We start from the raw sequence: 17949 nt of genomic DNA, 5'->3' as shown, positions 1-17949 counted from the left end.
TTGCCACGCTGGCCAGAGCTCATCAGCAGAGGTGACCATGCAGAGCTCATCAGCAGAGGTGACCATGATGGAGTCCCAGAATCGCAAAAGAGCTCCAGCATGGACCGAACAGGAGGTACGGGATCTGATCGCTGTATGGGGAGAGGAATCTGTGCTATCAGAACTCCGTTCCAGTTTTCGAAATGCCAAAACCTTTGTCAAAATCTCCCAGGGCATGAAGGACAGAGGCCATAACAGGGACGCGAAGCAATGCCGCGTGAAACTTAAGGAGCTGAGGCAAGCCTACCAGAAAACCAGAGAGGCAAACAGCCGCTCCGGGTCAGAGCCCCAAACATGCCGCTTCTATGATGAGCTGCATGCCATTTTAGGGGGTTCAGCTGCCACTACCCCAGCCGTGTTGTTTGACTCCTTCAATGGAGATGGAGGCAACACAGAAGCAGGTTTTGGGGACGAGGAAGATGATGATGATGAAGTTGTAGATAGCTCACAGCAAGCAAGCGGAGAAGCCGGTTTTCCCGACAGCCAGGAACTGTTTCTCACCCTGGACCTGGAGGCAGTCCCCCCCGGACCCACCCAAGGCTGCCTCCCGGACCTGCCAGGCGGAGAAGGGACCTCTGGTGAGTGTACCTTTTAAAATACTATACATGGTTTAAAAGCAAGCATGTTTAATGATTAATTTGCCCTGGCATTCGTGGCTCTCCTGGATGTACTCCCAAAGCCTTTGCAAAAGGTTTCTGGGGAGGGCAGCCTTATTGTGTCCTCCATGGTAGGACACGTTACCACTCCAGGCCAGTAACACGTACTCAGGAATCATTGTAGAACAAAGCATTGCAGTGTATGTTTGCTGGCATTCAAACAACATCCGTTCTTTATCTCTCTGTGTTATCCTCAGGAGAGTGAGATATCATTCATGGTCACCTGGTTGAAATAGGGTGCTTTTCTTCAGGGGACACTCAGAGGTGCCTGTTCCTGCTGGGCTGTTTGCCTATGGCTGAACAGAAATGTTCCCCGCTGTTAGCTGGGGGCGGGGGGGGGGAGGGGGAGGGACTAGCCACGTGGTGGGGGGAGGCAAAATGCGACCTTGGAACGAAAGCACATGTGCTGTGTATGTAATGTTAACAGCAAGGTTTACCGTGAAAGAGTGTAGCCATTGTTCTAGAAAATGTGTCTTTTCAAATACCACTGCCTCTTTTTTTTTTTCTCCACCAGCTGCATGTGTTTCAATGATCACAGGATCTTCTCCTTCCCAGAGGCTAGTGAAGATTAGAAGGCAAAAAAAACTCCCTCTTGATGAAATGTTCTCTGAGCTCATGGTGTCCTCCCACACTGACAGAGCACAGACAACTGCGTGGAGGCAGACAATGTCAGAGTGCAGAAAAGCACAATATGAGCGGGAGGAGAGATGGCGGGCTGAAGAGAGTAAGTGGCGGGCTGAAGAGAGGGCTGAAGCTCAAATGTGGCGGCAGCATGATGAGAGGAGGCAGGATTCAATGCTGAGGCTGCTGGAAGATCAAACCAATATGCTTCAGCGTATGGTTGAGCTGCAGGAAGGGCAGCAGGAGCACAGACTGCGGCTACAGCCTCTGTGTAACCAACTGCCCTCCTCCCCAAGTTCCATAGCCTCCTCACCCAGATGCCCAAGAACGCGGTGGGGCGGCCTCCGACCACCCAGCCACTCCACCCCAGAGGATTGCCCAAGCAACAGAAGGCTGGCATTCAATAAGTTTTAAAGTGCTGTGTGTCCCTGTCCTTCCCTCCTCCACCACCCCTCTGGTCTGGGAATAAAGTCCCTTCTTGCAGCTTTTGAAACAGACCAGAGTTCCTGAAGATGCGAGCGTCATGTACCTTTCCCGGCCATCCCATGTTGATGTTGGTGAAACGTCCCTTGTGATCCACCAGTGCTTGTAGCACTATTGAAAAGTACCCCTTGCGGTTTATGTACTCGCTGGCTTAGTGCTCCGGTGCCAAGATAGGGATATGGGTTCCGTCTGTGGCCCCACCACAGTTAGGGAATCCCATTGCAGCAAAGCCATCCACTATGACCTGCACATTTCCCAGGGTCACTACCCTTGATATCAGCAGATCTTTGATTGCGGTTGGCTACTTGCATCACATCAGCCCCCACAGTAGATTTGGCCACTCCAAATTGATTCCCTACTGACCGGTAGCTGTCTGGCGTTGCAAGCTTCCACAGGGCTATCGCCACTCGCATCTCAACTGTGAGGGCTGCTCTCGTCTTGGTATTCTTGCACCTCAGGGCAGGGGAAAGCAAGTCACAACGTTCCATAAAAGTGCCCTTACGCATGCGAAAGTTTCGCAGCCACTGGGAATCGTCCCAGACCCGCAACACTATGCGGTCCCACCAGGCTGTGCTTGTTTCCCGACCCCAGAATCGGCGTTCCACCGCATGAACCTGGCCCAATAGCACCATGATGCCCACATTGCCAGGGCCCCTGCTTTGAGAGAAGTCTGTGTCCATGTCCTCATCACTCACGTTACCGCGCTGACGTTGTCTACTCGCCCGGTATCGCTTTGCCAGGTTCCGGTGCTGCATATACTGCTGGATAATGCGCGTGGTGTTTATTGTGCTCCTAATTGCCAAAGTGATCTGAGCGGACTCCATGCTTGCCGTGGTATGGCGTCTGCACAGGGAACTCAAGAAAAAAGGCGCAAAACGATTGTCTGCCCCTGCTTTCACAGAGGGAGCGAGGGAACGGGGCCCTGACGATATGTACCCAGAACCACCCGCGACAATGTTTTAGCCCCATCAGGCACTGGGATTTCTACCCAGAATTCAGATAGGCAGCGGAGACTGCGGGAACTGTGGGATAGCCACCCACAATGCAACGCTCCAGAAGTCAACAGTTGCCTCGGTACTGTGGACGCACTCCGCCGACTACATGCACTTAGAGCACTTGTGTGGGGACACACACAATGAACTGTATAAAACCGCTTTCTACAAAACCGACTTCTATAAATTCGACCTAATTTCATAGTGTAGACATACCCTAAGGAGACCCATCACAATGTTTGTCTGAAGGGTGGCTGCTGCATTTGCTCCTTGTCTTCCTATTGTATTCTGTGCTGCACACTGAGTGCATGATCTGCCTCTGGGGTTATGGGCCAGCACTAAGAATAGAACAGTTGAACTTTATGCTAATTGATTATTGCCTCCTCTCATCTTGGGTTTAGCAGAGGAGAAGAACACAGAAAAACAGTTTATACTCCTATGCTTCATTTATACATGGTCTTTTACAGAGTGGTTTGTCAGCACTCAGTGCTTCTTCACTTTTGAGAAAGCCCAGGAAAGAATCTCGTAACCCATTTCCTGACACTCAGCAGAGCGACCTACGGAAAGGTACAGCAGATTATTAAAGAAATCTCACAGCTGCATTATTGTAAGGAACACGTTTCCAACCTGGCCTTAACCAGATCTCTACTTTTGCAGGGGCAGAGAACAGTGGGCAGTTTTTCACTTGCAAATGATTGAATTAAGTAACTCAGATCCCAGATTTCCTGTTCGCACCTGCAGATTAAGAATTTGGACACCTACTGTGATAGACCTAAATTATAGGTGCAAATAATTGTTGGCTCCAAATTGCATCCACAAAATTGAGGCCTGTAGTTACAGGCAAGTCTAGCTTTATGTCTAGCTTTATGTCTAGCTTTAAATTATGAAATTATTGAAGGGTATTTGGTAGAATGTGAGTGAGCCCAGCTCAGGGAAGGTTTGTTAGATGTTGTCGTAATCAGAACTTGTATTATAATTATTATAGTCATCACTATTAGTTGATTAGACATTTTTTTCCAGCTGATTCGAGCCCAGCTTTCTCCCCGACATCAGACCACTTAATTAATGAGCTGCCTCCACCAGCCCAGGAGCTACTAGATGAAATTGGTAAGCAGCGTTAAAACCAAAATGTTTTGGGGCTTGCCAGTTACATTTTATATCCAGGGTCCTCCTCCTATGAGTGATCAGGATTTCCCAGCATGATGCACTAATACAAAATGCATAGGTGATCATATGGGAGATCTCGACCCAGCTGTTGCCAGGAGATGAGTAACAAATTAGATGTCAACAACTTAAATAATTGGCACCAAACTTCATAATGAATTGGGCCTTGGGGCTCCTGACTTGGCAGATTCACAAACATCACAGAACAGTTGTGACCAGTAATCCTGCCAGGTGATGGCAGTCAAGTTGCTGAGCATTGTTGTAATTTAACATTGAAACAAGTTCCACAAGTGAAGTAAGGCTAAAATCTTCAAAGATGCCTAAGGGATTTGGATACCCATTCTCCATTAAGATTAATGGAAGCTGGGCATCCAAATCCCTCAGGCATTATTGAAGAGCTCATCCTAAATTATTTAAGTTTCTTCTCCTATTTGGACATACCGCCAGACAGAAAATACAGTGGAAAATTTTCCATTGTTTCCCCCAAATATTCCCTTGGTTGTACAAAATTACTTCCTTCATCTCCCCCACCTCACTCTTACATTCAGATAATTGAGGATTATAATTGAATGTTTTTGTATTCCCAAACAAAGGCCAAATACATCCTCAAAGGAGTCTCTATTTTTTAGGTCACAGTGTTCGGTAAAAAATGGTTCTGCCAGGTTAGCTTCATTTACAGTTTGTTACCACGGTTCAGCAGCACCATGGAGAGAAGTCACTGCTTTTACATGTGATACTGAAGGTGACAAACAGATTTGAAGTCACATATTGCTTCTGGTCATGTCTCCATCTAAATCTCTTTGTAAAAGTTGGAATTTTATTTTTATATATATACCTAAAGCAAGCAAATGGGAGGTTGGCACAGAGAAGGTAGCTTGTGATCCTGTGCCAAATTGTAAGATTAAATTATGGATCAGTTTCAGATTACATATTCTTTATCTTGCATGTAAATAGAAAAAGTAACACACTGCCCCAGATAACATGGAATGGATTTTGAAACAATATCTGAAGCAGTAAAGAAAGAAGTGCTACTTTTTTTCAACAGAAAATTTAAAGCGGCAAGATGCCCACTATCAGGACTTTGAGGAGAAAGGATCCCATACCCGCAACATGCCAATGAATGGTTAGTTGCCGATAATAGAGAGCAATGAGATTGAGATTGCAAATACAAATAAACTTTACGTTGATGCAGAGCAGTTCTCGTTCTAAAATTGAATAACTCAAATAATGACTACTGGTATGTTTAGCTGTTGTGCTAAACTTTTATTTGCTGGCTTTTTTGGATCTGTGGTTGCCATCCTGACACAGAGGTTTGGAAGAACTTGAAAATATTTCCAGACTGGACTTGGGTATCATCCTTCTAAATCAGAACCCTTCAAATCAGTAGCAGAGGTTCTTTCCCATTGTTGCAATCTTTCTGTCCACTGAGCTCTCACTGAAGTCTGAGAGAGTCTTGCATGGAGAGAGGCTGCAGGATTGTTCTCTTTTAGTGTAACTTTAATAGTATCATGACACTACAGTTTTCATCTAAGATAGGCACTATAACCCAGAGAGGAGGGATAATGAACAGCTGGCTCAGGTTTTGCAGCAAAAGAGAGCTCAAGTTGTCAATCCGAGAGCAAATCAGTAAAGAGTGCTCCTTGCATTCTTCAAGGGTGCATCCTAATGATGTGGCAGTTTATTTTGTATTTAGATTACCCTTTCACAGTTCTTATAACTCTATGATCTCATACTCCAAGAAAATTGCAGCTGTTTGGCCAAGATTACAGAGCACATAGTGCTCCAATATCATCTGGTTCGCAGTCTGTTTTAAGAGACCAAAGAACAGAATACTGAATTTCTCATGCCATTGAAACCCAGAATGATAATAGATGGGAGTCATGTTTCAGATGCGCAGCTCAAGTCACCAGGTGAATAGAAAACCTAAAATTTAATGAATGAGCTCTGCATTTGTTATTAGGAAGGCAGAAGGAAAAGGGGGAAAGCAGGTGAAAGCAAGTCAGAAACCTGAATAACTCTGTATAGAGGCTAAAAAGATACTTGAGTATGATACTGGTGTTTGTGTTGCCCTACAAGTTGTGAGAGATCTTTACCCATTTAAAATAGTTACCTGGGATAAAGAAGCCACTGTGAGTGTTGATTCACAGGGGTATCTTGTTCTTAGATGATGAGGAATGCAGCATTCTGTGTTGCTTGCCGGTCAGTCAGCATGGGTTTTTGTATTTGCATAAAGTATAGCTATTTCAGATTTCATTCTAGTGACAGCCTGCTGTTGCCTGCTTATCATAGCTTAGCAGAAGGTTGCTGTGAATTAATTCATATGCTACAGGGAATAAAATTTACTAAGATAAGTCTAGGGAAAAATAAATAGTGTTGGATTCTGCTAAATGGGGCAGCAAAGCCAACATCTACAGGTTTCCTTTTGATTTTCTGCCATATCTAGAAGGGCAGGGGGGAAAGATTAAAGATTTATTTCCTCATGCATTTTCCATTTTACCATGCAGCAATATGTTAGCTTCTGTGAATATAGAAAGGTGGTAGATTTCACTACTTATCTGGGTCTTGCTACTGGCCATTTCTAAAAGTAGATCCACAATGGACTTGTTTAATTGAAAATCAGATGATTTGGGGCAGGCGAACGTTTCTGAAGCACAGTAGGATGTACAAATGCATTTTAATTTCTTTAACCACTTCACTTGTATCTTTAACATTAAAAGTCACTCTATTTGTGCAAATAGTTCTCACTCAAATTAATCCAGAAGACAAAGAGGAGGAAGAAGAAATTGAGAATAAGGGAGAGATAGATCACAACGTATGGACTAAAGAGATATTGAATCTAGCAGAAGAAACAGAAAGGTACTAAAAGAGAAGAGTAAGGAGGCTGTTTTCAAAGCATTTTAGATCTCAGGAGGCAAAGTATTAAAGTAGAGTTCAATATGTTACATAAGAATGGCCATACTGGGTCAGACTAATGGTCCATCTAGCCCAGTATCCCATCTCTGACAAGTGGGCAGTGCCAGATGCTTCAGAGGGAATGAACAGAAAAGGTTAATTTTGAGTGATCCTCTCATCCAATGCTGTAGTCTAATCCCATCTTCTGGCAGTCTGAGGTTCAGGGATACCTGGAACATGGGGTTGAGTCAATTTTCTGTTGCTTTCCTTCATGTGTTATATTTAAATGGGACTGTTTTACATTTGACTATTCCTCACTTTCACCTACCTGTATTTTACCAACTTCTTTCCTATCCCCTTTATGAGGGTACAGAGTTCCCCCTTTAATAAATTAATCCCTAATGGATGTCTCTGCCCAAATTTTGTGCTCCTCTGCATCTGTTGGCTTTCCCCTAGCCCTTAGTTTAAAAAATCTCTATAGCTTTTTACATTTTACATGCCAGCAATCTGATCCATTTTGGTTTAGGTGGAACCCATCCTTTCTGTATAGGCACGTCCTTTCCCAAAAGTTTCCTCAGTTCCTAATAAACCTAAAACCTTCCTCCCTACACTGTTGTTTCATCCATGCATTGAGACCCTGCAGTTCTACCTGTCTTTCTGGCCCTGCGTCTGAAACTAGAAGCATTTCAGAGAATGCTACTATGTTATAGGAGATTCCGTGCAGATAGCAAGTTGTCCCCCTCCATTATCCTGAACATTACTTCTGACCACTGCTTACTCCTCTAGTACACACCTGATAATTCCTGCTCCATGTATGATTGCACCATTGTAATGTTTGATAACAAACATTGAGGACTCGATTCTCATTTAAATAAAGGGCCCTTTATACTGGGCCTTAAGGGGGATATAAATCCTTAACATCCGAAACTCTGCAACTCTGTGCTGGTGGATAAGAACCTGCAAGTGAAACTGACTATAAATGATAATAAAGCTGCCAGGCCTATTTCCCCAGATATGAGAAACAAGAAGTAAATAACATGAATGGTGAAAAATAAATTAGATATTTAAAATAAATGTTCTTTCAGTTTTAGTAATCTTGGGTAATTCAGGTGAAGAAATTGTTTGTTCAAAACATAAAGTATTTAACTTTACAGACTCCTTTTTAATCTCTCATTCAATAGAGCTCATTCTACTCTTGATGATCTCTTAGAAAAAATTCTCCAACCAATTCCAGAGGATGACGAAGTCCAAGGAGAACCTTGGGGATACCTTGTTAGGTTAGGAGATAATGGATATTTCATTCATAAGTATATTGTACTTTTATTTTGTGCATGAGACTATGCTGGGCCCTCTAGAAAGCAGATTGTCATTCTGGTGGCAGCAATGCTCTAGAGAACTTAGCAGGAGACATCAGGATTTGGGACTTTCGCCTTTTATGATGAGATTACTGGTTCTGTGGATGAAGGGAAAGCAGTGGATGTATTGTTTCTTGACTTTAGCAAAGCTTTTGACACGGTCTCCCGCAGTATTCTTGTCAGCAAGTTAAGGAAGTATGGGCTGGATGAATGCACTATAAGGTGGGTAGAAAGCTGGCTAGATTGTCGGGCTCAACGGGTAGTGATCAATGGCTCCATGTCTAGTTGGCAGCCGGTATCAAGTGGAGTGCCCCAAGGGTCGGTCCTGGGGCCGGTTTTGTTCAATATCTTCATAAATGATCTGGAGGATGGTGTGGATTGCACTCTCAGCAAATTTGCGGATGATACTAAACTGGGAGGAGTGGTAGATACGCTGGAGGGGAGGGATAGGATACAGAAGGACCTAGACAAATTGGAGGATTGGGCCAAAAGAAATCTGATGAGGTTCAATAAGGATAAGTGCAGGGTCCTGCACTTAGGACGGAAGAACCCAATGCACAGCTACAGACTAGGGACCGAATGTCTAGGCAGCAGTTCTGCGGAAAAGGACCTAGGGGTGACAGTGGAGGAGAAGCTGGATATGAGTCAGCAGTGTGCCCTTGTTGCCAAGAAGGCCAATGGCATTTTGGGATGTATAAGTAGGGGCATAGCGAGCAGATCGAGGGACGTGATCGTTCCCCTCTATTCGACATTGGTGAGGCCTCATCTGGAGTACTGTGTCCAGTTTTGGGCCCCACACTTCAAGAAGGATGTGGATAAATTGGAGAGAGTCCAGCGAAGGGCAACAAAAATGATTAGGGGTCTGGAACACATGAGTTATGAGGAGAGGCTGAGGGAGCTGGGATTGTTTAGCCTGCAGAAGAGAAGAATGAGGGGGGATTTGATAACTGCTTTTAACTACCTGAAAGGGGGTTCCAAAGAGGATGGCTCTAGACTGTTCTCAATGGTAGCAGATGACAGAACGAGGAGTAATGGTCTCAAGTTGCAATGGGGGAGGTTTAGATTGGATATTAGGAAAAACTTTTTCACTAAGAGGGTGGTGAAACACTGGAATGCGTTACCTAGGGAGGTGGTAGAATCTCCTTCCTTAGAGGTTTTTAAGGTCAGGCTTGACAAAGCCCTGGCTGGGATGATTTAACTGGGAATTGGTCCTGCTTCGAGCAGGGGGTTGGACTAGATGACCTTCTGGGGTCCCTTCCAACCCTGATATTCTATGATTCTATGATTCTATGACTCTCACTACTAGACCTAGAGAGAAGTGACTGTTATTAAGGTTAAGTGACTGTTATTAAGGTAGTCTCTGGTAGGTGGAAAGTAAAAGTAGCTGTGAAACGGCATGGATCATCTTTCTAAAAGCTGGAGGTGACCTGCCATATTACTAGAGTTTGAAAAAATAGAAAAGAAGAATATATATAAAAAGAGAAGAGCCATGAAAGTTCTTTAGATTAAGGGATCTTATAAACAGAATGTTCTGATGCGGGCAATCATTTGTCAGTACAACTTGGGAAATAATTATGAAAATGGCAAATGTCATAGAAACATAGTTTAAAAAAGACTTTGTGTGTGTCTCAAATAATCTTTTCCCCCTTGTTAGCACCAGCAACCAGAGCCTAGCACATGCTGTGATAGTTGTGAGCAGTTCTCAGAAGATTCTGCCCCTTCCTTACCAACTGTCAAGTGTAATAGTCACTCCTACAATACAACTCCATTTTGGAGTCAAAGGAATGCACACAGTCCCATGTGGATACACATTAATTTGTTTGGCATCAAAATTTCTCTGCTCACGCAGCCCAAATATCCTGATGGAAAGGAAGGACATTGATGGAGGTGCAGGTAGGGTTACTTCAGATACGCACAGTCATGTTAGATAGAGGGCCTGATCCAAAGCCCATGGGTTTTGGATTGCTCCCATATAATGTCTAAGGTTTCAGGCATCTGCTGAGAGAAACCAAAGTGAAATACTGTATGGTGTCTACCTGCCGCTGCCTGCTGCTGTAGTACACATCTGTCTTAAGTGATAATTCCTGATCCTCAACGGAGGGGGATGGAGGATCACTGGAGTCTGATTGTAAATGTAATGCACAGCTGCAAACTGATCTCCTGGCTCAACAGCGGAGGACAAGAGCAAAAAGCAGATGCTTAGCTGTTTTAGGGACTTATATATTAATGGTCTCTGTTAAACTTCCCCCAAATAAAATATAAAATTGTGACTTGACACACAAATCTCTGTCATTGAAGGGCAACAAACCTTAAAGATCAAGGAGATGATGAAATGAAGAGTGGACTAGAGGAAGGTGGCACCAGGGCAGAAAGCAGAGAGACTGAAAGCTGTTCAGGGAATACCGAAGGTCTTTCTTAATTTGTAAAGATATAATATACTGTGCTTGGCAATGACTTGTTTATTATCCTGGCAGCGATGAGTTTATTAGTAATAAATATCTTGCACTGAGCAAGGCTGTTAGCTATTGTTCTCTTACTGATTCCTTTGCCCTTTGGAACACACTGATACCAGTTCTGTCCCAAGCTTTTAGAACGGAGGAAGCTGCTTTGGGGTAAAATTCTGTTTTATTATTAAACTTTGATTTTTACCAGCGTTGATCAAAGGTGTTAGTCTGACAGCCCATTGCTCTCTTGAGTTAAAGAACTGCTTACATGTGGGTAGTGAGGGTGCAGCTTCCCACACTGAGCTATCAACGCGCTTTGGAGGAACTGTGATCACACAGTGTCCATATCCCATTTAATCTGCTAAGGCACATTAAGGCCTTCACATTATAAAGGCTTTCAGCTACTGTTGGTGTGGGTTGGGGTTGAACACGTGACTTCCGCACTAACACTACCACGTCCCGGAGGGTTTGACTACACTGCAATAAAACACCTCTGGCTGGCCTAGGTCAGCTGACTCGGGCTCAAGGGGCTATAAAATTCTGGCCTAGACACTCGGGCTGGAGCCCTAGCTCCGAGACCCCAACATCTACACTGCCATTTTTAGCCCCGCAGCCTGAGTCAGCTGACCCATGCTCTAAAACACAGTGCCATGGGGTTTTATCACAGTGTAGATATACCCTAAGCCATCCTTCCCCTTTCTCCTCTCCTACTAGCTAGAGGTGGCGGAGGAGAGGAGTTGGTGAGGAGGACATACGTTCTTCATCAGGCGAAGGAGTCAGATCAAAGGAGCTTCCTTTGCTTTATATGCCTCTTAAAGGCGTAGTGGCCTTCCGTTGAGTAGTGCTTGTGGAACCTTGCTGCAGCTGACTGACTTGTATCATCCACACTGTCTTACGCAGGCTCTTTAGATTAGGAGGAAGGAGCTACCTTTTACCACGTGGTGATAGCATGGCAGCTGAGGCACTTAGCTGTTGGTGTTACCCTTCCCTAGTGACCAACAGCATGCCAGTGGGGCAAACTGGGAAGAATGTATTAGGTTCTAAAATTCAAGAGCTGATTTGAAAATATAAAACCCAAACAATGGGGTTTTACTCCAGTGGAGCTTCCCCTAGTCAAACAGTGTGACTAATAATATACCCTTAGCCAGTCAAAGTTCCTGGACTTGAGTTCGGTTGTTGAGAAGCAGCCACATAATCATTAGGCCAGCTGACCCCCAGCCTGGATACAAGGAACTGCAGAAATGAGAGAAGCGGGTAGGGATGGTAGTGACAGGAGAGCATCCCTGTACTCTGGCTGTCTTAGGCAACTGCACTTGAGTATAATCCTCCCTAAGTCTAGATCTTCATTGGAAACAGTTAAAAAAGATGTCCTGGAATTTTACAGCTAGTGAGTAATGTCAAATTAGACAGTAACACTTTCCTATTGTTTTCATTCTTTACCTGTTAAGAGAAATTCATTTAACATGGGGGAAGTTCGTAGGTTTGGATTTGTTATTGTATAAACAAACATGGTAGAATCTAGGGTCTCACTGCAAAAACAGGCTAATGCAGTCTTAAGGTTGTAGTCCTTGACTTTCAAAAGTGACTTGTGATTCTGAGTGCCTAGCATGAGAAGACTTAAAAGAGCCTGATGTTTAGAGAGTGGATGCTGAGCTTTCAAGTTGGGGGCCCAAAAGTTGCAGTTCCCAAATTACTAGTCACTTTTGAAAGTGTTGGCAATATATTTAAACACACAAGTCTGGAAACGAAAGGGTTAAATTCTAACTTTACACCTGTGTTAACAGTCTAGGACAATTTCAATGGGGCTACTCCTGTAGGAGTTAGGGTGGCAGAATCAACCCCTGACTTGTTCAGTGCTGCCAGGAATGTTTTCCCCAGCAAAAGGTTCTGCAGAGAAGGTATAGTACAATCTACCTTTATAAGCACAGTAACAGATAGCCACTGGTTTCTGAATATAACTGCAGCTTAGTGGGCCCATTGAAGGGATTTTTAGCAGCAATCTCTGCAGCTTTTTTACATGCTGACAAAAAACCCCAAAGCTTTCCTAATGAAGTATTGTGGTGGTAGGATGCGTGTGTTCTTATTGCTTCTGTACTTCCTTTCAAGCTACAAATCCTGAGGATCCAAAACCCAGCTTATGGCAGCGGCTGCCTTGGCCTTCTCCATTCAGGTAAACCTTTATTAGATATTTGTATGTGTGAAAGTCAGTTGTTCTGGTGATACCACAAATATGTGCTCCACTGTACTTTAGTTAATACAGTTGAAAGACAAAGAAGTTTCTCAACCTGATATTTGGCCTAGTGAGCAAAATAAATGGGATCAAAACCTAGCATAGTTTGGGGGTTTATGTTAAATTCTGCCCTAAGGCCGAGAATCTCAACAGTATTTAGCTGCCTAACTCATTGATTTCAACTCCCATTGGGAGGAGTTAGGTGCCTAAATACCTCTGAGGATCTGGGCCTGAGGTAGTGCCTATGCAAACCAAATTGTCACTCAGGTCAAAGTGAGAGAACTTACGCATTCTCCTTTTACTGCGTGTGCTAGGTATACCTTTTGTTCCAGCGCTCTGGAGCCAGAAATAATGCTTTAGAATCCCATTCCCATCACTGCTTATGAACTGCTCATGCAAGAAAAACGTATTTTTTTGTTTAATCTCATTTTTTTATTTCAGGGTAATTGTCCTGGATCAGAGCAACGCACCTAAGTGATCAAAGTCGATAGCATATAAACCTTCAATAAGTTGTTTGACATCTTCCTATTTCTGTGATGTGCAATGCTGTTCACCAAATAAGCAGTCTTATAGTTCTCAGACTTCCTTTAATTGTAACAATCGATACAAAGAGACTGAATGGTTTGCTCTCCAAGTACATCTGGTATATTAAGTTTTGGTTCATTTTTTTTAGCAATTGCTTATAAATGAGAGGCAGCACTCTGAATTATGCTGTAAAATGGATTTGTTTTCCAAATATAGCTGTGCCTGTTAAGCCTTCTACAGCTTTGTTTTCTCCCTAGCATGCACACTCACTTTCATAAGTTAAAGCATTTCTTGCTCTGTTGCATTATGCAGTTTTCGTTATTGACAAAAATGAGTCTCTTTAAATTGCTGCTGCTGCTCTTGCTCTCCTTAGCTTTTCAGTGCCAGGGAGTGGAACATGGTGTTACAGCCCACGTGTGCATTGCTTCGTTTGCTCATTAGATGTGACAAGGTAATTTCTTGTTTTCTCATTTTGTGGAATTCTTGTGACATAAATTGAACTGACTGAAATGATTTAGAGGATTTATCTTTGTGCAAAAGTGAATGAGAAAAAGTGAGTACTATGAAGGCAGCATAACATACATTTCTAGCTTCAGGCAGCGATGTGTGAATAACTGGTTGATAGTGTCAAGACCTCTCTTATTTAATCAAACCATGCCTCTGATGGGCCTGATCCAAAGCCTATCCAAAAGAAGAGTCCCATTGATTTAATTGGACTTCCAACCAGGTCCTAAATGGGCACAAGTACTTTAGAACTGAATGTCTGTTCTACAGCACTGTGTTGGTTCAGTAACCCTGTGAAGTTTAGAGCTGCTGCTGGTCACTTCAGCATAAATATTGTGCCACTTTATGTTAGGTTTTTAGCTGCACTTGCTGTTATTGTGCACTTCATGAGTCTGTCTCTCTCTCTCTTCCCTGATTTTTTATGGTGAGATATTATGCATGCCTGTAGCCATTACATGGGTTTACTTATCTGAATGTTAACAATACTAATAAAAGTCTTCTGAGTTTAGCATGCTGCAATGTGGTATTTCTTGCTACTATTTACTGCCTTATATAAATGTATTTCTGTTTTAGATCATACATTTGGCTAATTTTTCAGTTCTGAGCTATTTCTGAAAATAATAATTAATAATTACCTACCTCTTATGTAGTGCTTTTCATTAGTAGATTTCAAAGTCTTCAGAATCTTTTTTTAATGACTTTCTCCGCATAATCCTCCTGGGAGGCAGGGCCCGGATGTTATCCCATTGTGCAGGTGGAGAACCAAGTGGCAGAGAGGTGAAGTGACTCAACTAGCATCACACAGGAAGTCTAGTGAAGCAGGAAATTGCACCTACGTCTCCCAAATCCTAGGCTAGTGCCCCACCGACCAGATAATCCTTACCCAGACTTTGTCAGATTTTGTTGGTGTTCTTTCAGTGAGCTCTTTTGGGGAAATGAAGTCCTTTTTCCAAGCTGATACCATGAGGTTTTCTTCTCATTCATCGTAATGATACTGACAGAACAACCAGCAACTGTGAGGTCATGGTTTCCAAATCTGCATCCTGAAGTTTGTTGCAGGCACAATTCCATGTTTCACTCGGTGGTGCTCAGTGCACTGCATGCGGGGTGGAGATTTCACTTGAAATTTTGTGCATTACATAATTATTTTTTCATCAAAGTTTTCTGTGGTAGGATTTTATTTTCTGCAGATGGGCTCATTTTATTAGCTTTTTTACAAACGCTTAAGTTTTCTATGTCTACATTCTGTGCCTTTGCCCCAGGCAGGTGGACTCTGGACTTGGGATAGTGTTGCTGGTGCAAGACTTGGTATGTGTCTACATGGGACTGTGGAAGGCATCATAATATGTTACAGTCTGCCACAGGATCACGAATGGACAGTAGTGACAAATGGACACAAAGGCTCCTACCCTAAATGCAGTGTGAAATCCTGTCGTTGGTGGGTTGTACCTACTCCTGACAGATACCAGTGGGTATTTGTCTCTCTTACTCTTTGACAGCACGTGCATAAATTGCCATGCCAATAAAGCCTCACTGAATTGAACTGAAGTTGTGAAAGGCAAAAAAAAAAAATAATAATAATAAAAAATGGGGGCGTGAACCAGAATTGGCTACTAGATCTGTATGCAGCAGGAATCCAATGGCTCCAAATACCCTGGAACCAGCAGTTTATGTCCATTACCCCCCTCCAATGCTGAGCAGTAGCCTTGCTGGACTCGTTGTATATAACCCTGGGTCTCAGAGTGCTGTATTGGGGCTGAGAATTCCATCCCACCAGCTGATGTTTGACTGCATTTTTCCATCTTCCCAGCCTTTTTATTCAGGCTTCATTCCCTTTCTGAAGAGTAGGTCATACACTATAGAGATAAACATTATCTTATCTGACATAGTATTGCAAATCCAGGATAATCTTACCTTTGAAGGGCAAGTATTATAGCTTCTGGCATCTATTTCAGTATATTAAAAATGCGTGAAGTACTGAATTTCCTTATTTTCCCTATATTTTCACCTGATGAAGCAAATAATATCTGGTGACTTAGCTATTTGGGAATGGGTCTGCATATGACCATCATCTCTTTGCTTCTTCTCTGCCTGAGAGACTAAAGAGACATGCAGCCCCATTGTTTCTATAGATCCCCTGGCTACTGACCAACAGCAGGAGCTTTATCGGCAAATTCAGAAGGAATTAAGTCAAAATCTGCTCTCAGTTACGTGACTGCCACTCCCTGTTTTGACCCACTGCCTACTCAGCTATTGGTCACAATATTAAAAAAGCAAGAGGGGAAAGGTGGAATTAACTAGGGAGAGGGAAGGATTGGTTAAGACACAACTCTTTCATTGGCAGTCTTTAAGATGTGTTTTGATATCTTTTTAAAAGAGATGCTCTAGCTCAAACTGAAATTATGGACTTGTTGCAGAAATTATTGACTGGGCTCTTTGGCCTGTGTTATGTAGCAGGTCAGACTAGGTGATCATAATGGTGCTGCTGGCCTTAAAAATCTATGGAAACAGGAACCTGGCGACTTGGCAAAGGCATGCTGGTGAATAGACACATAGTGGCTGAGTACTTACTGACTTACCTGTAGGTTGGTACTGACATATGGGTTGAATGAGTCAGGGAGAGTCGTGGGAGCTCAGCATTCCTGAATATCAGACCTGTAGACATGAAACCATTTCCTGAATGAGTTAGAATCACGCAGAAATCCTGGGAGGTAACCCCCTCTTTGATTCTCAGCTCACAACCTTTTCATGGAGTTACCCAGGAATGGATGCCGAGCTCATGCTCAGAGACAGACTCTAGAACTGGGCAGTAGCTGCAGCTGGACTCTGAGACAAGAAGGAGCAATCCAGTCAGGCAACAGCATCTCAGCAGAAAGGTAAATAAACAAGAGAGAAACATTACCATTGTCTGTACATCAGTGTGAGTAGTTTAAGAGAAATCGTTGATGAGCTGGAATGCCTGTGATGGGGACAGGAGCTGACAGTATCTGAACTTTCTCAAACACAGTGGAATGAGTTTTGTTGATGGAATATTGTAGCTCCTTGTTCTGTGCTATACAGAAAAGATGAATTAGATCAAGTATTGGTCTAATATGGGGGAGTAGGCTGTTCCATTGATTCACCCAAACTCCTGCTGCTGCTGGAAAGTCATGGAATCCGTGACTTCCGTGATCTCTGTGACAGACTGCAGCCTTATTTATTATTTGATTTACCATAATGCCTAGGAGCCCCTAGTCATGAACCAAGACCCCCATTGTGCTAGGGGCTGTACAAAACAGAGCTAAAAGATAGTCCTTGCTCCAAAGATGTTATAGTCTAAGTTCATATTAACTGCTCAGTGGCCCACTCAAACGAGCCATGTTTATAGAGAGCAGCTTATACTATCCCCTCTGATGATAATATCAGAACAGTGGGTTGATCTTAAATCACCATGTAGGTTGCAATATCTAGACAACAGCATGCTGAGTAACTGAGTCTGTGTCTATACTTAAAATGCTACAGCAGCACAGCTGCAGTGCTTCAGTGTAGATACTCACTACAGCAATGGGAGGCATTCTTCCATCACAGTAGTTAATCCACCCCCCCAAGAGGCAGTAGCTAGGTCAATGGAAGAATTCTTCTGGCAGCCTAGCACCTTCTACACCATGGGCTTAACTACGTCGTCCATGGGTGTGGATTTTTCAGTGTAGACCAGCCCTAAGTTACTTTTAGTTCCAGCCTTTCATTTTACCTGCAGTGCTGTTCAGAAGTTTACTTAATTATTAAACCAGCGGGTCTCATTTAACTGTGCAACTTTTGCCAATTTCATTCTCAATTTATTGCTAATTGAGAGATTTCACATGTAATTAATTTGATTGATTAAAGTTCAACAGCTGTAAATAAAAATGGGTAATGTATCAGATGGGAGAAAAATAAGGGACTGGTGGCATTTCTGAATGTTAGAGCTGCATAGAATTACAGCTGAATTGCAAAATAATTAATTGATTCAAGATAACTCCTGTTACATGATTATGTCCCGCATGATCTTGTCAATGTAACTTGCTC

The 17949-nt window shown here is 43.1% G+C and overlaps 1 protein-coding gene across 4 annotated transcripts in view; it reads left to right on the top strand.

Annotated features, from left to right (window-relative positions):
• TEX14 (testis expressed 14, intercellular bridge forming factor) overlaps positions 1–14419 on the top strand; it is a 78227-nt gene extending 63808 nt beyond the window's left edge. For 2 of the 4 annotated variants that reach the window (XM_075120657.1, XM_075120656.1), the window contains 8 exons: positions 3259–3358; positions 3812–3898; positions 5001–5078; positions 6694–6811; positions 8029–8124; positions 10501–10610; positions 12753–12816; positions 13318–14419. In XM_075120657.1, the coding sequence (XP_074976758.1) occupies positions 3259–3358; positions 3812–3898; positions 5001–5078; positions 6694–6811; positions 8029–8124; positions 10501–10610; positions 12753–12816; positions 13318–13354 (690 nt within the window). In that variant the 3' untranslated portion in view covers positions 13355–14419. The remainder of the gene's footprint in view (positions 1–3258; positions 3359–3811; positions 3899–5000; positions 5079–6693; positions 6812–8028; positions 8125–10500; positions 10611–12752; positions 12817–13317) is intronic. The other 2 variants (XM_075120658.1, XM_075120659.1) reach the window with 2 other exon arrangements.
• The last annotated feature ends 3530 nt before the right edge of the window (positions 14420–17949 follow it).

This window comes from Caretta caretta, chromosome 17 (genome assembly GCF_965140235.1).
Source record: "Caretta caretta isolate rCarCar2 chromosome 17, rCarCar1.hap1, whole genome shotgun sequence".
NCBI lineage: Eukaryota > Metazoa > Chordata > Testudines > Cheloniidae > Caretta > Caretta caretta.
This window is presented reverse-complemented; position numbering and strand designations above follow the sequence as displayed.